This window comes from Rousettus aegyptiacus, unplaced genomic scaffold (assembly GCF_014176215.1).
Source record: "Rousettus aegyptiacus isolate mRouAeg1 unplaced genomic scaffold, mRouAeg1.p scaffold_m13_p_1, whole genome shotgun sequence".
Lineage (NCBI taxonomy): Eukaryota > Metazoa > Chordata > Mammalia > Chiroptera > Pteropodidae > Rousettus > Rousettus aegyptiacus.
In genome coordinates, this window is record NW_023416284.1 from 32,905,290 (window position 1) to 32,928,043 (window position 22,754).

Here is a 22,754-nt window from a genome sequence, read left to right on the forward strand (position 1 = left end):
TCATAAAAACCCATTTTAAACATAATTTTAACAGTTGCAGAATACTACATCATAAAACTGTACAATAACTTACTTAGTCATCTCCCATGTTGGGTCCTTAGGTTATTTTTTTCACTCTTCCAAATACACTTTCCTTAATATATCTTATTGTGCATACTTCTGGCCTACAGAGTTTTGGATTCTTTTTCTAGGCTTCCGAATGGATCATTTGTTCCAAAACTATGAACATAATGTTCAGAAACATCATACCAATATATAATTCCACCAATAATGATGAGAGAGACTATGTCGTTGCACCTTAAAGCTTGGATTTCTCCATTTCCTGTAAACATGTTGTCCACAGATAATTCAAAGACACGCTTCTCGCAGCTCAGGGTCTGCATTCTCATCAGCATGAATTCATCAGTCTAGCTTTATTTGCACCCATCTGCCTTCCTGGAGGGTATCCAGGAGGAATGGTAGTCCAACTACCTCTCTGAGGGATAAAGTTCTCCTATCAGGTCAAAAAGTCCTTTTTCCTAAAGTTTCTTTCTGAGATTGAGAGGGGTGGGGGGAGGAAGGAAGGAAGGAAGGAAGGAAGGAAAAGGGAGGAAGCTAGTGAAGGAGGAAATTAAAAATAAAATTTCAAGTATGATAACCAATTTTTAAATTTAAAACCACTCTATCAGAATGATGTTCAGGATCTTTTCACTAATGAACACGTAGATATAACATGAGGCTAGAATGGTCCGTGGGTCTCATTTAGCATGGCCACTTACACATGCTTTAAGGTGCTGAGAACTGTTTCATTTCATTCAGTACCTTTAGCTTCAGAATGCCCCCAAATAGGTACGCCCCCTTGACTTGCACAATTGCAAGAGCCATTGGCACTATACAATAACTCTTAACAAAGAAAAGGTTGCTTTGTACAGATTTTTCTAGATACTACCTCTATTCATCTCTATTCTCTTCCCACCTCCATCCTAGCTATGTTAAGAAAACAAGTATTGTTTTTCAAAATAAAAAATATTTTATGTAGATTTCTGAAGAATTTAATCTGAGTATCCATAAAACAAATTCAGAGGCATGACTTAATGCTTTAGATCATGATGTAGATATGGAATAACACAGTGCTTTTTACAGCCGAATCTCAGTGAGTTTGCTTACACCATTAGCTAGGCATTTTATAAATATACAATATTTATGTTTACATGAATTGTGCCACTGGCTATTGTTTATGTACATAATCAGAACACAAGTCGGGCTTAATCAGTCTGTGGGCAGTTTTACAAATGATTCATTAATGTTCTTTGTGTGGAAGATGAAGATAATATATTTACCATCATAACTGGTTCCCATCCCGATAGGTACTCATGGCTTATTATTAAGCATTTTGATATTTTGTCCGCATTAAACATTCAGAGTTTGAGGGCTTAAAGGGTAGGATGGGAAAGGAATTGTTTTCCAGGGCTTTTTTTTAATATTATTATTAGAGCTGATATTTTTGCTGGAAGCCTGAGAGCTTGCCCACAAAATTGTACTTACATTAAAATGAAAACATTTGTCTTTTTCAAAATGCTTTTAATAAAGAAAGCTTATTGAAAGTATGAGATTGTATTCATTTAGTGGCCTTTTTGGAAAAGGGGACTGAGTTGGGAGTGGGCTGGCTGGTGAGGGAAAGGTTGATTGCCTCATGTTTGTAATGACCTGGATGATCAAGCGATCCCCAAGCTCTGGAGAGTTTGCTGTAAGTCTGTTAAAACCAAATACCCAGGGGTTTTACCAAGGCTGTCCCAGGATGTGCATACCAGGAAATCATTTTAGGCCCAAACTGAAGCCTTAAAGGAACATTATAAGATATAAAAGGGGCCAGTAATTTATTTTGGAAGAGAAATGTGTGTGATGTGTCTGGGGAAGAAGATTAAAAACTTGATTTTCTATGAATTTGAGAATAATGCCTAAGAGAAATTAAATGTTGATTACACTTTTCATATCCATGCTGGCCCTGCTATTTTAAGTATTAATGCTTCTTGTTCTCTCCAGTGGCTGCTGATTTTTTAAAAAGCTCTGACTGCTACCACTGAGAATACTTTCAGCATGCCTGGTATTCACCTCCGGTGAAGTAGATGCTATTTCAGAGGAGGAATGCCTGCAGCTTACCTCATTTTTACAAACAGTCATTTGTTTAGGACATGGACATTTAGACCTGGGCATTTAGACTAGAAACAGGACTGTCAGTTCAGTGTCAGAATAGCATTGGACTAATCTTTGTGTATTACATTTATCTGTTTTTGCTGAGGATAGGAGTCATCGAAGAAATTTTAGAATGGGCTGCTTAAAAGAAAGGGATGTATACAATTGATTTTAATTAATTATTTGTTTACCTACCCTCCTCTCCCATCTTCTCAACTTGAACCCTCAAGGGCAAGAACCAAATTATTTTGTTTCCTCAACTCCTAGAACAATGCCTTGACCTATAACAGCATCCAATAAACTTGTGTTGCATTGAATATACTTGTTTTAAGGATATGCTGAGAATTTATTACCATATAACTTCTTAGAGTAAATAGGTCTTTCAGGTTATCTGTGCATCTGCCCAAAGATATTATTAAACTGTCAGCATGTTTTCCCCAGTTGGAATGAAATATTTTTTTTGAGTTTTTTAGTTACCTTCCAGCAGAATCTACAGAAACTTGGTTTTGGGGGACATGAGTGTAGGCTTCAGCCCGATTCCCCTAATCCAGGGTCTTTGTGAGTCATCACAATAATTTGGTTGGGAGGTGGGTTATTCTCAAGTTCCTTTTTCCTAGAGTGGTCAGATAATTGATCTCAGCCTTTTCTTTGAGGCCCCATTAATAACATGTGTTTCCTTCCCAATTGAATCAAAACCAGGGAAGCATTGTATTTAGAAGAAAAAAAAAAAAGTATTAACCTAAAGGGACTTGAGTGAATTAAAGCCTCTTGAAAAGAATGAGAGGAGAGTATGGACTTGATGAGCTGATGAACGGAACTTTAAAGAAATATGAAATTGGGGGTTTGTAAGGACATTTTTAGTATCTTTCAAGGAGCAAGAAGAGAAGTGAGGAATTATTCCTAAAAATAATATCTGTCTTGAGGAACGCAGAGCCTGCTGTGTAATTTTCTAACTTCAGGGATTTATTTTTCAAACTTTTGAAAGGCAGATGAAATGCAGTAGTTTGGGCTGTTTCACCAGAGTCTAACACACTGCATGTTAGAACTTTATAAGGGTTAAGTGGGAAAAGCCTACAAAGAGAATTAGGACTTTTATTTTTGTTCTCATGAATAATTTAAACCTATTTCTTTAATGGTTTAATGCAGTGACTGCCCTTGGTAAACATTATTCTTCATGCTCTTGGGAGCACTTGCTCTATTACATAAGGGTTAGCCTTCATACATAAATTTTGAAAAGTCCCTCCAACATGGTAAAAGAAAACACCTTTAAATACCCATTAAAATATTTAATAAAATACCTGTGTGTCTCAGATGTTCACACCTGAGACATGTTTGCGATCAGTACATTCTTTTAGCATCTTTCTAGTTTCTGGGAATGCTAACATTTAGAGGGCACTCAAAGTAGAGGGAACAGTGTTTAGAAAAATTATATTCCTGTGACTTTTTAGGCTCTTTCTTTCTTGATTCTTTTGCTTGAGTTGAGAATCGAGGCCTTCTCTCCACCAGAAAACCAGAAGTTACAGAATGCCGGGAGCCCTGTGTTGGGCATACAAGGGCCCTGCACTAGGCTCTTGGATGATGAATGTCAGTAGTGAGTTCTACAGCAGGGCAGGTTCCTGTAATGTAAACTTGTAACCTTTCATTTGCCTTATGAAATAAATCCTGAAAGTGTAAACTATGTGAAGATACATAAATGCAAGACCATACAGTTTATTGTCAGACTGACATTTTTATTGGAGCAAAGACAGGATGCGGTGTGGCTGACAGGACTGGTGAAGGGGCTACTTGTGATATGGCTCTCTGGGGCCCTTGACAATGAATGACACTGACCTCAGTTGTAAGGATCAGCCCTATAACTCTCTAGCCTGACTTCCCCCAAATGAGCAAATGAAAGCCTTGTAAAGAGTGGGGACAAAGGGAGGTGTAAGAAATTTATGAACTAGTGAAAGAAATATTAAAGGGGATTTTAAATACATTTTTAGTACTTTAGTACTCAAGTACATTTTTAGAATTTTAGAATGGACTAAATACTGCCAGCATGCTCAACTGATAGTTCTCCCCAACCTTGTATGAAGAGTGGGGTGGAAGTGAGTAGGAGGGCGAGGGAGTGGGATTCTAAACTTTCCAATCAAGAAGTAAAAAGAGTGTTAGTCTATGCAGAGGTCCTCCAAAAATGTCCCAGGCTTGAGTGGGAAGAATCAATTTAGGGATTCAATCTGGAGACAAAAGACTGGCTTTAGTGTATGTGAAATGTTTCATGCATGAATATTTTTTTCTGGAAAGAAAGGGCAAAGGCTTCAGCAGGTTCTCTAGGGGATGCACGCCAACCAAAGTTTCAGCTCTCCTCCTTCGATGAATAGCTCTTAAAATCTGCGTTTGAAATACTATCCAAATGTATGCCTGCTATATAATAAATACTCAATAAGTGTTCTGTCTTCTTTGGTTATATGTAAAATGGGGATGACAGTAATACCTTATCAGCTTGTATTTCACAGAGTTGTTTGAGGGATCTAGTGATCTATTGGACATGCAAGGACTTTCATTCAATACTCTATCCAGAACGTACTGTCAGGGCTTGTTCAACATACAGGAGATATAGTGATAAACAAAACAGACGTAGTTTCTCTGCCATGGAGTTCAGAGTCCCCGTCTCCATTCTTTATGAATTGTTAAATGCTCTACTCAGAAAAGCATGGAGGTAAACACATCTCTACACCTCTATCTATTCTATGATAAGCCCACCCCTCACCTCCTCCCACCAAAAAAATGAAGTAAGCCCTCATCCATGTTTGCATAAGTACAAGAGTACTCAAGTGAGATAGTCTGTAGACCTGGGCTTAAGTCCCATCTCTGCCTCTAACTAGCAATGTGACCTTAGGCAAGTCATTTCTCCTCTCTTGTCCTCAGTTTCTTCATCATTAAAATTACGAGGTTGGGCTCTATGGTCCCTAATGTTCTCTGATATCTGTCATGCATCAACACTGTGAACTCAGTGAGGGTCAGCTTCTTGTCTGTGTTATCTCTGTATCTCTGTATCCCCTGGCACAGTGTCTGGCACACTGGGGCTCCATCTCTATCCATCTAACATACCTAGATCTAACCATAATGGAAATAAATCCTTTTTTACGTGCTTGTGACCTGATATGTCCAGAAAGTAGTGTTGTAGATACCTGGGGTGCATAACAGAGAGAAAGGTGATGGAAGAGGTCATTAGGGCTATTAAGAAGGACCCAGAATTGTGGCAAGGGAGATGCCATGAAGGGTAGAGAGGGTTGGCTGTTTTTTTCAGGAGCACCCTGAGAAAGAGGCTGACCCAGTCTCTGCTTCTTATTCCCCCTCCACAGAGATAAATGACCCTGACAGATAATCCCACAGCTGCCTGTCTGAGGCCTTCCCTCTTGCTTTTGTTGTATATTTTGCAGGAAAAAAGTGGTGGGAGGGGTGAGGTTAATGCGCTGAGTGTGAGTAATTAGTCATTCAAACCATCGACATTTACAATGACAGGATTTGAGTGCCTACGTTATTGTTCACTGCTCTAAATAGTTTATCCCTGAAATTTTCTGCCTGTATAATGTTTCTTAAAATATATCATGGGAACATAAAAGATTTAATGCAGTGCTTTGTATAACCATTAGAGTTTGAAGTCAACTGAACCTCCTCAATGCTCTGTCCTGGATGCTGACTATAATTCTGTTCTTAATTGCTGTTCAGAAGAGAGAAGGAGGGCAAGTCAAGGGTTTGGAACCTGGTCAGCTGCAAAGTTGGCTGTAAGAGCCACACAAATGTTTCATTAAAATACAAATGCACCCTTGAATAACTGATTTATTTATCTGCAGTGAAAATTGTACTGTTAGAATATCAAAAACCGTAGGCTGGGGAAGCCAGTGTTCTGATTTTGCAGAGCCAGGCTCTGTGCTTATTGGAGGATGTGCTTCCCACTAACACACATGCTTACCTCTGGTCTCTTTCCCAGGTAGATTTTAGAGGTGTCTTTTCTTTAAGATTTATCATGTAACCCTGAAAGCTGTAGTTTCATATTCTTGGGTTTGTTATCTTTCTATCTTGGCAACTTCTCTTATTTTCAAAATAATAGTTTGAAATCCTCTTGGTTCACTTCTATGTCAGATTTTATTCTGATGTTTTACATTTCTGATTCTTTTTGTAAGCCTGTCTTGCATCCTAGGATGCATCATTAAGACCAGTAAGGGGTCTTATTACCCGAGGTATATTAACATATTTGCAAAAGTTTCTCAGCTTTGGAACTGTACATTTTTGTTGAGAAAACTCTGTGTGCATGCGTATTTTTATCAGTTCTTTCTGAATGCACAAAAGGATAACTGTGTAGTGTGTATGCAGAGAAAAGTGAGCTCCATCTCCATTAGGCGAGAACGACTTGGCCTACGTGTAGGTGTGTTTCGATTGGGCTAGCTCAGTACCAAACATTGCATCTCATGGCTCCTTTTCCAAGGTTTGGGCCCGTTTCAGATGGTCTGATGTACAGATGGGGCTCAACTTCAAGAGTCAACATATATTAGGAAATCCACGTAAGATGTAAGGAGATCCAGAAAGCTGACGGAGGAACTGAAATTACTTTGCTGCAGATTTGACACTTCCTAAACCTTACTGGAGCAGGGAGACCTGTGAGATGTTCACCTGGACAAGTGGCTGGCTTTCACCACATGTGTCTGTGAGGTGAGCATCCAATGAACAAAAGATGAACCTGGTTGTCAGGTGACCTTTAACAGTCTTGGTCCCACAGAGTCACAACATGCTTAGGTATGATTTACATTCTTTCTCATACTCTATCATTAACACACAAAAAGCTGCCACAATGCAGGATATTTTCCAGGTATTTGTGGGAGAGCCTTAAGAAGGGTAACCTAATAAAGATGGAGAGCAGGGAGAGTGCTCTAAAGATTATGGGACTGGCTTTTTTTTCCATTAAATCAAAATGTAATAGTTGGGCAGCTCTGTGGTTCTGCCAGCCAAGCCTCTTGAATTGGATAAACTCTGTTTTTCAAGTTCCTTATCGAGTTGGCAGTGCTCCGTATGTTTGTTGCCTGGACACCTGACTTACTTAAGCAGTGAGACGACACAGCAAATGGAAGCGCTGCACAGACCCAGGAGGCTGGACTACTTGGCAGAGCAGACGCCTGCCTCCCAGCCAGGAGTTGTGATGATGCTCGACATCATCTCCATTGGCATGACCCCTCCCCTGGGCACAGCTCCCTCATTTTATCCTGAACCCTTGTCTCCAAGGAAGAACAGCTGAATGGGCTTTGCTGGGTGCAATTTTTATCAGTGCCGAGGAGAGCTTGATTTAAGATTCTTCTCAGGAGGTCTTTACTTTCTACTTGCTGTCTGGACTAGCCTTCCAGAATCTCATAGTTGACCTGAATCCAAGAAGAAAGTTTCTGGCGATATGATAAAAGTTACTTACATGATGGTAAAGAATCTTAGAAGCTCCCCATCATCCTCAATCTGCCTTATTTTCCTGATGCCTCTTGAGTCTTCTTTTTCTTGGTTTCATTTCCCACTTGTGATTATCAGAAGAGGAAACAAGTGGGGTAACACTCACCTGTGTAGGGCATGATGAGGAATAATAGTTATGATGACTCTAAGCACTTCACATTGTAGGTACTTAATTAAATACATATGTGATCTTATTCTGAGGATAACCTAGCATGATAGGCTTTATTCAAGTTTACAAAGAGGAAACTGAGGCTTGGAGTATTGAGGTAACTTGCCTGAGACTGCCCAGCTAATGATAGAACTAGAATTTTAAGTCAGCCATTGCCTTGCCTAAAAACTCATTCTTTTTTTACTATTCCACTGTGCTTCTGATGAGAAAATAAGTAAAAACAAAATGAAACCAAAAAAGAGGCTCTGAATGTTGATGAGGATGTGCAGCAATTGGAACTTTCATACTCTGCCAGTGGGAGTGTAAATTGGTACAACCACTTTGAAAAACTGTTGACAGTATCTAAAAGCTGAACGTACATACACCCTATGACCCCCAAAGTAGACTCCCAGGAATATTTCCAACAGAAATGTGTGTGTATGTACACCAAAAAATATGTACATAATACTCATAGCAGCATTGTCTGAAATAGTTAAAAACTAGAAGCAACCCAATTGTTCATCGATCGTAGAAGAGATAAATAAAGTGTGATGTTTTCATACAATGGAATTCTATACAGCAGCGAAGAACAATCCACCATTATATCTAACAATATGAATGACACCCAGACACAATGTGTGAGAAGACATAAAATAGTATGAATGGTGTGATTCTATGCATAAAAAGTTCAAAAATAAATAAATGAAATCTACAAATTAGAAGTCAAAATAGTGGTTACCTATTGTATTAGTGGTTATAAGTAATAGTGATTACCTACCATGGGAACACAAGGAAGGCTATAGGGATGCTAGTCATGTTCTACTTCATGGTCTGAAAGGTGGTTTCTCTGGTATGAGTTGTATTCAATTTGTAAACATTTTTTGAGTTGTACCCTTAAGATATGTATGCTTCACTACATGTGTATTCTATTAAAATTCCCCAAGAAGCCAAATGGTAATAATAATGGAAGCTACTAGTTATCAGATGACTGCTAATCCTTGGTTTTCTTGTGTATAAAATGTAGAGAATATTAGAATATGCCTCAATGCCGTCTTATGAGGAGTCAGTGAGAGAAGTCACATCAGGTGATTGGCAGAGTGACTTCAATAAATATCAGTGATTGTGGTTATGTTCCCACCGCTATTCCGGTACTTTACATACATCGTGTCAGAAGATCCTTCTTACCACCTAGCAAGGCAGACAGCATTATTCTCATTTTTCACATGAGAAAAACTAAGTCTCCTAGAGTTCAAGTTTCTTCCCCAAGGTCACACAGCTAATTAATAGCAGAGCATGATTCCATTTCCAAGCAGTCGATAATCAATTTCAGAGGAAACAAAAGCCGTATCACGAAGGATGAGTAAGGGATAGTGGTAGGACAGGATAGAAGAGAGGGACTGCTAGGCTGCATTTGAGGCCAGGAAAATTGGGTGCAGGCCCAGACTCTGCCCCACTTTCCCATAATGACAAAGACATTGCTGGATGTCTCCGGAATTCATCTCAAACATGAGAGTTTTGAACTAGATTTTATTCCCTTAAGTGTTTTCTAGCTCTGAATTTTTGTGAATCTTCATGTTCTTCATACCATACAGGGAACCTTCATGAGCTTAAACCCGTTTTTGATGTAAAACCTCATTCTAGTTATCACCTTCTGCTAATCCCCTATCTTATTAGCAGGGTCGATTGCTCTTCCACTACATGTCTATTGTCCTACAAGCCGTTTGTCTGTCTGTGTCTGCCATAGACAGTAAGCTCCTTGAAGGTAGAGACTAAGATTTATTCACCTCTTTATTCCCTTGCATGCTGCCTGCCTGGAACAGTTCACACATTTGTTTACTTGACTATTTAAATCCAGGGGAAGTCCTTTTTGAGTATGTGCAAGAGGACAGCCTCAGGATGTGCTGGATGTAAGGTGAAAACCTAAAGAGACTTTTTTCTTCTTCTTTTTTATTAGAGGTCCAGGAGAAACAGTAACAGAGTGGCTGGGTCAAAATAGCATTAGATGACTTCGTAGCTCACCAGCATGTGCTTACGAAAGTTTGATCAGTGATTAAGCATCAGTGAAAATCTAAACCCTTCTCATATGGAATGGCCCTACTTAATTTAATGTCATTTTACTTTATGAGATAGTTAATAAACAGGTACTGTATTTGATCTTGTGAGTGTAGCCCTCTATATTTAGCTTTTTCAGCTTTAATGGAACTATAATTTTAATCATGATTATTACTTTACATTTTAATTATAATTTGGTATGGCTTAAGTATACATTTCTGAGAGTGATTGTGTAATGAAAACAGGAATTAGCTTTTCATTAACAAAATAATGGGAGAGTTCCCACTGCATTCTAGTCTGTGTTCAAAATCTATGGGCTAGCCTAAAAATAGCAAGGGGAGTTTAACGTTTTGGTTTAAAACATGCTTCTAAATTGGCTATGCTCACATCCCAGTCTCTTTTACTCCATTTTGCTTTATCTTGTTTCTTTTTTTTTCCAAAAAACGAAATTAAATTAAAATTTTAAAGAGACTTTAATTATGTCTTTGAGATTTCAAAAGGCTTATTTTTATTATTTTTATGTTTGTTTAGATAATTAGCACCATGGAGCCTCAGGTGTCAAATGGCCCGACATCCAATACAAGCAATGGACCCTCCAGCAACAATAGAAACTGTCCTTCTCCCATGCAGACAGGGGCAGCCACGGATGACAGCAAAACCAACCTCATAGTCAACTATTTACCCCAGAATATGACCCAAGAGGAATTCAGGAGTCTCTTTGGGAGCATTGGTGAAATAGAATCCTGCAAACTCGTGAGAGACAAAATTACAGGTATGCTCTTCTTCAATATTCTAGGCTTGGGATTTGCAGCTTTGTTTTCCCATCAGATGTGCAGACCTTAGCAGAAATGCACAGGCATGGTAAGGCACCTGAGTGTCTGCAGCATGGATCCTGCATTCAAGGATGACGTGGGCACACAGTCATAAACTCATATGTGTATGTACACCACCGAAAACCCTCCTGCAGATTGGTAGGATTGGGGAGCAGATTAAGAATTTGGAGTTTTCTCATAACCCTTTAGTTTTATCCCCTTTTATTCTTAATCAGCTACCCCTTCCCTTTGTTCTTTAGTTCTTGGTTCTGCCCTCTGCCCTCCATATATTCCAAGCTAGTTTTTATCTGCCTGTTCCTTTCTTCTCAAATACTTGGTTTGTGTGTGTCCAGTGTTCTTCCATGTGTCTCAGACAGTGTTTCTAAGGGGGCCAACTGAAGACTTGTGGAAAGAGGTCAACCACAACTGCCCACTGTCCCTGGGGAAAAATAGGCCCTAAGGATAGCAGATAATTCTTAAAAGAAACTACTCTACAGTAGGAGGGAAATGCTTAATGAAGATCTGCATTTGAGGTATTTTATTTTATTTATTTGTTTGTTTTGAAGATATTCTTTGAGAAACCAGACATTTTCCTTGAAAGTGAAACGATACCCTATACAACTTCAATACTTGAGGTTTTTAGGTTCTGATTTTTTTTCATAATCGACAAGCATTCATTGGGGACCTAATGTTTGCCAGACACTGATACCGTAATTCTTTGCCAGGGTCGTGTGCATGTCTATGTGTGAGGTGGGATGGGGAGCATTTTTCTGAAATATTTTTGGATATGAGAATATTTTCCTTGAAAAATATTGGGCTACATTGTGATGTCAGTGAAGTGTCTGCTCTCTGGTGTTTCACTCCTAAAATCATTCAACTTTGAGTATTTGTCATTTTTGAGTGTTGGCTTTTATTTCCCCTTCTCTGAACAGTTTAATTGATGACAAACTGGCCTATATAAGAAAAAGGAAACTCTATAATTAAATTAGGGAGATAGATACATCATGTTACTTTTAAATCAGAGAATCCAGTATATATGTGTGTACATATGTTCTCTGATTCTTCTAATTTGCTCGTAAATTTGTCCCCCAAATAAATTAAGTACTTTGCAAAACCATAAAACTAAAATACCTGTCAAAAATATGTCACATAACCCTCCAAACATAATTTTCTCATCTGTAAAGTTGGAAAATAATACTTATCTGAAAGGGCTTATTGTGAGGATTAAATGAGAGACTGGATATATACTACATAGCACAATGCCTATCGCATAGCAGTCTCTCAATAAGTGGGGGATGTTATTAGTATAGATATAGTTAGTACGTTTCAAGGAGAGTGGCTAGAACAGAGAAATTTTACTAAGTCTCCAAATAGGGCCAGGGCTTTGATGATCTTACCTCAGAGCATTGGATCTTCCATTTGTTAAGAGAATTGCCTATGCTCTCAGAAAGCCAGTGTTTAGATTTCTGAATAATCTTTATATAATAGGATGATAATTCAAACCAAATTAAAACCAGTTAACCATATGATTTTTTCTCCCACTCCTGTATAGAAAATGTATCTTTGGTGTAGCCTTACATTCTAAATAGAGACTCTGCCAGCTATATTAGTGAATATTATTAATCACCTTTTCAAAAGAGTTCCCTTAGAATTGTAGTGAGATTTTTGAAGAGTACTGATTCATGGTGTTGTTCCTTGTTTTCTAAAGATACATGTTTAAACAAGCAGATTCCTTTACTGAAAGAATGCTAATTTGGTAGTTCACCGAGTCGATTTGAATAGGAGTGACAGCTTCGAAGACAGCCTTTAATTTGGTATACAAAACCAAAATTGTCAACTTTGGTTTGTTTAGCACCCTCTCCAGCACAAGCAGAAACATACAATAGCATCTGAGCTTAAAGAAGAAACTTATGGGTTGAAAGCAGAAATAAAATTCAGGCATAAATTTATAATTACACATTTTTTAAAAATTCAGGCCAAAAAAAAAAAAGAGAGAGAGAATTTTATTTGCAGAGAACTTATGGGAATGAGGCAAGGAAATACAGAGAGACCAGAGATATTTGCCCTCATTTGCTATCAGTGTTTAATAAAAGTAGAACTTGTGGTTGTAAAGAGTGCTTATTAAATTCTTCATTTACACTACCTAATTAATTCTAGCATTTTAAATTAACAGTGAAACTGGTCCCTGCTGTACCATTCCATAGATGCAGCATATTTCCTCCATCCACCCGTTGTTCAGGTTTAATTGGCTACGCTAAAAGACAGAGGAGAAGGGAGAGATAGGGCTGTGGGGAGGTGGGGAAGGAGTGGGAATCGCTTTAATGGGAGACCCTCTGAGGCTTGCATTTGAGGGTAAGTGATAACACAGGCTGGGAAAGGTGAGGTATCACACCAGGCAAGTTGAAAGGCTGCTGCTGGTGGTTCAGAAGTCAGGGTAAATGACATCATAGGTATTTTTGTTGCCCTGATTTTTAACATCCCAGTCCCCCTTTTTCCTTCAACACCTCCTACATTTCTCAATGCATCTCGATCCTGTGAAGTTTACAAGGAGTTCTAAATATCCAGTGGGAGGGCTGAGGGGTGGGAAGTGGCAAAGAGATAAGAATTCAAGATTAAGATTTTCCAGCCCAAACCACTTTGAAGAGAATGTAATAGATTCTCTTGGAAGGTTCTAGGTTATCAGGTAGTTAGGAAGGTAGGTAGATAGGTATGTAGGTAGGTAGTTAGGTAGGTAGGTAAGTAGGTAGGTAGACAAACAGACAGATATTAAGAGAGAGAGAGGAAAAGAAAGAGAAAGAGGCTATGGTCATGCCACCCGAAACAAGCCAGATCCTGTCTGATCTTGGAAGCTGATCTCGGAAGCTGATCAGCTGATCTCAGAAGCTAAGCTGGGTCGGGCCTGGTTAGTACTTGGATGGGAGACCACCTAGGATAAACCAGGTGCTGTAGGTGTAAAAAATGAAAGTCCACCTGTGAGCTCAACCAAGGATCACCTTGCCTAAATAATAATAATAAAAAGAGGAAGAAAGAGACTTTTTATTGCTAGCATTACCAGTAGGCTGAATTCACTCCTGACTGTGGGTTGTCAATGTATTCTTCATTTGAGAACACAAAGAGGAAATCCAGGCATGGATGTAAGTGTTGTAGTGCTGAGGACATAATTGCTATCATTTATCAAGGTCTTACTGTATGCTAAGTACTTGCTAAGCCCTTGACATACTTTATTTCCTTTAACACTGAGAACAGGCTCCATTTTCTTGGATAAGGACAGTGAAGTTTAGTGAGGTTAAGTAACTTGCCCGGGCAAAATTATTAATAACAAAGTTATTAGCAGACGGTAGAGCCGGGATTCACCCCCAGTTTTCAAAAGTATGATCTTAGCCAGAAGCATGTGCTGGGTCTCCCTCCCTGTGTTGAGAAAGGACCTCTGCCTAACCCTCACTCATAACCCAATGAGGCATTGTGTTCCTCTGAGTAGTGGTTGCTGGCTGCCCTCTGGAGAGTCTATCTAGTATATACTACGGCTTTAAACAAGACTCTTGTGTATAACGGGAGGCAAAGATAACAATATTTATCTTCTTCTGGGGATACAACTCATCCTTCAGAGTAGAACCAAATTTACTGAAAGTGCCAGATTTAAGATTCTTTTACAGTGCTTTTGGACATCTCTGTTACTTATCTTCTCAGGGATATTAGATTTTCTTTTTCCAATTGGGAATGGACACTTATCAGGATAACCTAGGTACCAGGGAGGAAAAAAAAAAAAAAACGAAAACAAAAACATGTATCCCAAGCTATTTTGTGTGCAGGTGGGGACACATGATGCCACTGGAAGCCACGTCCTTTATCTTTCTCCTTCATCCACCTGCAACTTCTGCTTCGGAGAAAGGGAAGTGGACTGTGGCCCACAAGGATTTGTGCAACCTACAAACTCAGGCAAAGAGCACCAAACCCCCAATAGAAATTATAATATTCCCATGGGCTGCAAAGAATTGAAGTAGTTTATTTTGTTTATTTTCTTGCCTTTTTTGTTTTTCCAAGCTTTGAGATTGCATCACTGAATCCAGGTTCCTAGACAACCAATATTTTAGGGTAGGAAACATATGGCTTAGGCGAGATAGAGTTAGGTGCTTCAGGGTATATCTTAAAGCCAGCAGAGCTGGAATGCTAAATTGCATTTTTATAATTGTCTATCTTACATCACCCCTCTCCAAAATGAACAGAGAAAAGAAAAAAAAAGTGACAAAGAAAAATCCCAAGAAATGAATTAGTGTATAAGATACAGTTTTGATCCACCTGTCTAGAGTGTGTGATTATTTGCATTACAATGATAAAAAAATAATTATATGTTTACCTAATGTCATTCTCCAAGTACTCATAAAGTATAATTTTTTAATTTTTATTTTATTTTATATTAGTTTCAGGTATACAGTACAATGATTAGATGTTTATATAGTTGATGAAGTGCCCTCCCCAATTACTCTAGCACCCATCTGTAAACATAGCTATTACAATACTATTAACTAAATTCCCTATATTGTACTCTACATCCCCAGGACTATTTTGTAACTACTAATTTGTACTTCTTCATCCTTTTACCTTTTTCACTCATCCCCACACCTTTTTCACCCATCCCCCCAAACTCCCTCCGCTCTGGCAATCACTAGTTTTTCTTCTGTATCCATGAGTTTGTTTTCATCTGGTTTGTTCCTTCTCTTCCTTAGATTCCACATATAAGTGAAATCATATCATATTTATCTTTCTCTGACTTACTTCACTCAGCATAATACCCTCTAGGTCCATCCATGTTGTTGTAAATTGTAAGATTTCATTTTCTAATGGATGAGTCATATTCCATTGTATATATGAACCATAACTTCTTTATCCAGTAGTCTCTCGTTGGTCACTTAGGTTGCTTCCATACCTTGGCTATTGTGAATAACGCTGCTGTGAACATAGGGGTGCATAGATCTTTCCAAATTATTGTTTTGGTTTTCTTTGGATAAATACCCAGAAGTGCAATTGCTGAGTCAAAAGGTAGTTCTATTTTTAATTTTTTGAGGAACCTCCAAACTGTTTTCCATAGTGGCTGTAACAATTTGCAATCTCACTAACAGTGTACAAGGGTTCCCTTTTCTCTACATCCTCATCAACACTTGTTTTTTCATTTATTAATAAAGATATCACCTCACGCCTGTCAGCAGTGTAGTTTTTAGGAGTATTTTTCTCTCCACTGTTGGAAAGTGAGAGCTCTGAAGGGGTTGGGGGTTAAGAACAGGGTGGCCTAAACTGAACATTATCAATTATAAAACTAAGTATATGTAGTTACCAGTATATGAAACAAGCTATAAGGGCCATGGATGGTCGAGAAAGGATGAGGTCTGTGTTAGATGGAGCAATTGGGGGAGGTTTGAAAGATGGGTCTGTGTTAGATGGAGCTTTTGGGGGAGGTTTGAAAGATGGGTAGAGGGAAGAAAAGCAAAGGAATAGAGCTAAAATACCAGTCTAAGAACAGAAGTCTTTTTCATTGCTCTGTGGTTTGTACAAAGGAAGTAGAGCCAGGATGTTCCCTCTGGAAGTGATAGTCTAATATGAAGAAGCATTGCCAGATAAAGTTAAGCATACCAAGAAATTAAGTTGGTTAGAGTTGCACCCCAATCGAAGAAGATGACATTTCCTGAGCGTCACCTCTAATCCACATCTTCATTTCTTCCTTTATAACACATGACTTTGGTTTAATTCGTGTTATCATTCAGTGGGAAAAGCAGCAAAAAAGACCCTTCACTACTATGGACAGCAGGGTGAATACTTTGCCACTGCTTTTGTGTCTAGAATCACATCTCTGATTAAAGGGACTGACTCAGTTTTGATTTGGTGACATTGAATAACTTCTATTCCTCTTTTCTGGATTTGTGAAAGTGCTAATCATCCTGTATGTCCCTCTCAGTAGATGAGATGTGGGCCATGGACTATGGCGACGGGAGGAGTATCTGTTAGAGCATCGAGGCCACAAGGCACTGCATGGAATAAGTTTCTTATGTTGAAGAGGGAGAGGAGTGTGAGGATTGTATATCGCTTTACGTTACCTCATATACTTTTGAGGAACTAGACTTACAGGGACTTTGTGGGAATTTGATTAAGTTTTACTTCTGAGATAACTTTATAAGCAATAAAAGGCTCCTAAAATGTGAAAGTGCTTTGAATTCACTCCTGAAATATGCATTCAGCCCTAAGGTGAGTTTATTGGCATAATTTCTTAGAGCACCCAGCAAAGACAAATAAAGATGATAGCAGCAGCTTTTGTGTATTTGTATGTGCCTTATGTGTGTTCTGGGTACTATTTTAAATGCTTTAAAAATAATAGCCAATTTAAATAAGTAAATTGATGCAAACGATATATCCAACAAGGGGTTGATATCTAAAATATATGAAGAATTTATATAACTTAATATAAAAAAGACAATGAAAAAATGGACAGAGGACCTGAATAGACATTTTTCCAAATAAATATAGATGGCCAACAGACACATGACAAGATTCTCAACATCACTAATCATCAGGGAAATGCAAATCAAAACCACAATGAGATATCACCTCACACCTGTCAGAATGGCTGTTACCAAAAAGACAACAAATAACAAGTGTTGGTGAGAATGTGGAGAGAAGGGAACCTTGGTTCACTGTGGGCAGGAATGTAAATTAGTGCAGCCGCTATGGAAAACAGTATGGAGGTCCCCCACAAAATTCAAAATAGAACCTCCATGGAACTTAACAATTCCACTTCTGGGTACTTATGTGAAGAAAATGAAAACACTAATTCGAATTATGCACCCCATGTCCATTACACCTTTATTTACAATAGCCAAGATATGGAAGCAACCTTTCCATTCATCCATAGATGAATGGAAGAGGATGTGGTGTCTGTGTGTGTGTGTGTATATTCATATACATATATATGAATATTACTCATATATATGAATATTACTCAGCAATAAGAAAAAATTAAATCTTGCTATTTGTGGCAACATGGATGGACCTAGAGAGTATAATGCTAAGTGAAATAAATCAGACAGAGAACGACAAATACCACATGATTTCACTTATATGTGGAATCTCAAAAACAAAACAAATGAACAAACAAAACAAAACAGACTCATAGATACAAAGAATAAACTGGTGGTTGCCAGAGGGGAGGGGGTGGGAGACAGGTAAAATAGGTGTAACAAATTAAGAGGTACAAACTTTCAGTTATAAATAATTAAATCATGGGGATGTAATGTACGGCATAGGAAATATAGTCAATAATATTATAATAACTTTGTATGGTGACAGATGGTAACAACTGATTGTGTTGATCATTTCATAATGTATAAAAATATCAAATCTCTGTTTGTATACCCAAAATTAATATAATATTGTATGACAACTATAACTCAATTAAAAAGATTACTTTAAAAAAATAAAAAAATAGTAAATTAGGGTTTCTTGGAGATTCCTAATAATAGACAGTGTTTATTGAGCACTTACTGTGTGCTAAGCATTATGCTGAGATCAGTAATCCTCAAGACACTTATTTGACAGGTGAAGAAACTTGGAATTAGGAACAACTGAGTAATTTGCTCAAGTTGATTTTGCTTCCAAATAGGGAAAGTAAACCTTGAACCCAGGGCTGACTTAATTGTGAGTTGTCCAATTTATAGTTTATCTTTGGCAGTTTCCCTAAAAATACTAAACTGATTTCTCCCCTTTACAAACCAACTCAGCTTTATTACCTAGGGAATGAAAACTCTTAGTCCAGAAAAAACATAATTAGGATTGATAATCTTTTTGTTTTGGAAAAGAACACACTATGCATTTAAAAATAATAAATACCTTTTTTTTTAATTAAGCAGGTCACTATTTCCCTGAACAAGAAAGAATAAATTTGGAGTGGTTCTTAACTTCAGATTTTCTCTCTCCACGAAATACCCCTCCTTATGTTCTTTTTTTTATTTTCAAGTACCATATTGAATCGGATGCTGCCTTAAATTAAGCATAGTTAAAACCCAGTCTCAATTATGCATATCCAAGAAAATCCCAAGATATTGATTAGCCAAATGAACTTTTCTACATGCACATCAGTATGTATTCATTCGTAAAGCAAACAGTAGAGGAAATAGTAGCATTTATCAGTCCATTTTGTTGCTGATTTAAAAAATGTGCTTGTGTACAGTGCAATGTGTAGGAAAATTCGGAGGAAAATCAGGTAAATTTGCATCTGTCATTTTATTTATCACCTCTCTGCAGTCATCTTATGCATATTCCAGGAAGAAGAATAAAAAGTTTCGATTTGGGGAGGAGCAGGTTTGATTATTGTTGGGGGCAAGTGAAAATTTTTAGGTATGGAAAAGATTCGACAGCCTAATGAGGTTACAAAATAGGAGAATACAAGATTGCTTTATTAAGGGGTACTTGAAGAATGTCAGAACATTAAGTGCAAACAGTAAACCATGTAATCATTGTGCCTCTTACACACCCATCAAGGGCAATCAGAGACCTCCTATCCTTTCTAATTAGGACAGGTTAGCAATTGAGTGAAGCTGTGACATTTAAGGTTTGTGCAGACACATTCTTCTTCTGCTGACATAATTTTTTTCCCATGATGGCAATAGTCAGGATTACAGACCAGGTTCCTTTAGCCCCCTGGTTGTATTCCCCATCATCTTCCTTTCCAATCTGACAGTTCTGCCCTGCTTCCAAACTCAGATAACCATAGGAAAGTATTCTCACATCCCAGGAGAGATATCTCAAAGGATTTTTACCTGGGATGTGAATCAGGCCTGAGTATTTTAAGGGTTTTCTATTTCTGTACTTTAGCTGACTGTTTGGTTCACAAAACCAATTCCCTGTTCACCCAGTTTCCCCTCTTTCCCCCAACACACACACACACACACACACACACACACACACACACACATACACACACCCCACACACTCACTTACTACCCACCCTTCTCTGTAGAATGACCTGGTTGATTGAGACTAGGAACTAAGCGAGAAGGTAATGTCAAACTGAAATTTCTACACATTATCTAAAAATGTAATTCATCAGCTTCAGGGTAGGAGGAAAGTGCTTTCTGAAATGTGTTAATGGGAAATTCATTTTTTTCTTGTCTTCTGTGAGGTACGGTGGTGGTGATTTCTTTTTTCACTCTGCTCCCCCGCCCCCATTCCACACCTCCCTACTGCTCTTAACTGATGAACTCTGTGATGTCTTTATTCCTTATAAGAACTAAAGATCTTTAAGTTGCCTTTTCGTTTTTTCTACAGTCCCAAAATTGAGCTTTGATGGGAGAAAATATTTCTGCTTTGAAGGAAAGATAAAATTCAGATAGAGACCATATATTTGCGTAAAGCTTTTATATTTGTAAAATATTTTCAATCAGCCAACAGTATTTATTTAGTGTTTGCTTTATAAGACCAAATAAGTTATTCTCTTTCCTTCTCTTCTCTTAAATTCTATAACAGGATCTGTAAGGAAGGCAAAGAGGATAAGATGTAATTTGTGTCCACATGTTGTAGCTAGAAAGGTCAAGGTCTAGGGAGGAGCCAGGACAAATTATGGGGCCTACAACAGCCTGCATGTCTGGTAGAGGTGGGGAGCCTGCTTATGATGCATATCACTACACATCCACCTTTGCTGTTTTGTGGGCTTTTGACTTGTTTTGTTTTTCACCATGGCCCAACTCACCCTTCGTGACCCTGGCTGTTAATTTCATTAGAATGATAGCACAGAAGGATTCATAACAATAAAATGAAGTTGAAGGTTTGATGGAATGCCTACTATGTGTCAGCTACAGTACGAGGCATATTATATATGTTATCTCATTGAAACTTTATATCAGTTATGCATTATCAATGGTATTATCCCCATTTTACAGATAAGAAGACAAGGCTTCACATAATTTAGCTGGAGAGTGGGATTAGATCTGTCTAACTGCAAAACCTGTGGTCTTTCTGTTACCTCACCACTCTGCCTCTGTTGAATGAATGTGAAGACATCAGCTATAAGTGTTCAGAAGAGAAAAAGAAGGCAACGGGCTGGAGTTCTTAGAACAAGCATCGAATAGTCATTAGCCTTGAACTTAGGAGAGAGTAGATTGTATGATGCCAGTTCATATAGAGGAAGCAACTGAGCCAGGCTTCAGAGACATCTTCAAGGGATAGTGAATAGAACAATCAGGACTACTCTATGGCTAAGTGTTAGTACCTACTTTGTGTTGATGAGATAACTGAAACTCGGAGAGGTTAAGCAAGCTATGCAAGGTCATGGTTAAAAAGCTGTGGGACTGATTTGAACTCACATCTGCCAGACTCAAGATAACCCGAGCTAACACAGAATAAATAACTTTGCTAATAAATAACCTGACCTAACGCAGAGGGAGGTGGACCATTTGCAGACTTCTCATGGCATCTGTGATTTAAGAATCATTGCTTATCTTGCCGAGGTCACACACAGGTTCTCGCAGTGACTCTCTTTCCATCTACTTCAGTTTCTTGCTGACTTATAAATTTGGTTTCCTACTTGGCCCCTGTTTTATAATTGGACGTCTGGTGACATGTGATACTTCATCTACAGTATGTAGATGCAGCTAGTTAGGGTAATTACTCTAATTCTTATGACCACTAATGGAATTTCTCATCACAAATACCTTGAATCAAATTAAATAATTTTATTGGCAGTATGAACATAAAATGTATAGTTAATACTCCTTAATATTGTTCCTTCACGTTTGTTTCAAAGGCTTTTATATTCAGTACTTCCTCTGACCTGGCTGAAATAGCCAATATAGACAAATGTCTGTAATTCACTCTAAAGATAAGGCCAGTGCAGCCCAAAGAAAACTTAAGTCAAGAGCACTGGGCTTCTTATTTTCTCTGCTATTTCTTCTTCTCTTTTTTCTTTTCTTTGCTTGTTTTCTGTCCTGCCCCCTCCTTCTGCCTTCTTATTTATTAATATACCATTTGGCCCAACAAGGATTTGAATTGACTGATAAGATAATATGGAAAAGAACTAAAATTAAAATATAACCATAAACTTTTTTAAGCAGGGTGGAGAGACATGGGTGTAGAATGGTAAAAGGAGACCAGAAGTAAAATTCGTAAGCCAGATGACTTGTCTGAGAAGTAACAGACACCTAGCCTAAGTTTTCTTTACATCAAGGAAAACATGATGGTGACAACCTTGATCCCATCTCAACTGAAGCAGGATCCCACCACACTCATATTAGCCCACAGGCCTCTGACTGGGGACAGTTGCCAGCTATAATACGGGATTGGATATGAAGTCTGCAATCACATATGTAGAGTTTTCCTTTTCTCATCTTTTTTGCTTGAACCCGTGTTGAAATGATTGACTTCTTTTTCATGGCCAGAGCAGGCAGTGACATAGAAAAGCTGCCTGAGGGGAGTCCCTGATCTCAGTAGCATGCAAAAAGAGGTATTTTGAAGTAGGCTTCCTTGCTTGCTGCCCTGAACTGAGGTGTCCTGGCTTCTCCCTGCCCTCAGACCCTGAGTTTGGGCACTTCAGTCCTCTGCCTGTCTTCTTGGTGAAGGTCACTGCACTGAGTTCTGGCAAGTTCCCCATTGACCAGAACCCTCAGCTGGACAACAGAAAAATCAAATGTCACTCTCACTTCTTGGTCCTGACTCTGGAAACTAGAACTAGTCCTCTGCCACCTTTTATTTCCTTGGTGCCCCTCACCAGTTAATGGAGCCTTACTAATGAGACAGACCGCCCCCTGAGCACAAAAGGAAATAGAGCACTACTGAAAGCACCACACTGCCCAGCACACACACATGTGCACATATACATGCACACAACCTCAAACACTTCTGTGTCTAGAAAAACTAGACACAGTGCGATAAACTAACTAGAAGTGAGACAGACTTCAATGAAGTTCTGTGCCATTCCCTAGCCCCTACTCAGATACACAGTTAATAGGTGTGTGCATGGCCTTACACAAGTCACTTTATCACCTTGGACCTCCATTTTCTTATAATAAGAAGATAAATTCTTATCCCACCTTCTTTGGATGGTACTTGTGACCTCAAATCGG

At 38.4% G+C, this 22,754-nt stretch overlaps 1 protein-coding gene across 11 annotated transcripts in view; it reads left to right on the forward strand.

Annotated features, from left to right (window-relative positions):
* ELAVL4 (ELAV like RNA binding protein 4) overlaps positions 1-22,754 on the forward strand; it is a 139,075-nt gene that overhangs the window by 75,382 nt on the left and 40,939 nt on the right. For 8 of the 11 annotated variants that reach the window (XM_016120426.2, XM_016120422.2, XM_016120428.2 and 5 more), the window contains exon 2: positions 10,376-10,616. In XM_016120426.2, the coding sequence (XP_015975912.2) occupies positions 10,376-10,616 (241 nt within the window). Of the gene's footprint in view, positions 1-1,600; positions 6,865-6,892; positions 9,705-10,375; positions 10,617-22,754 lie in introns of those variants that run through there. The other 3 variants (XM_016120429.2, XM_036233799.1, XM_016120423.2) reach the window with 3 other exon arrangements.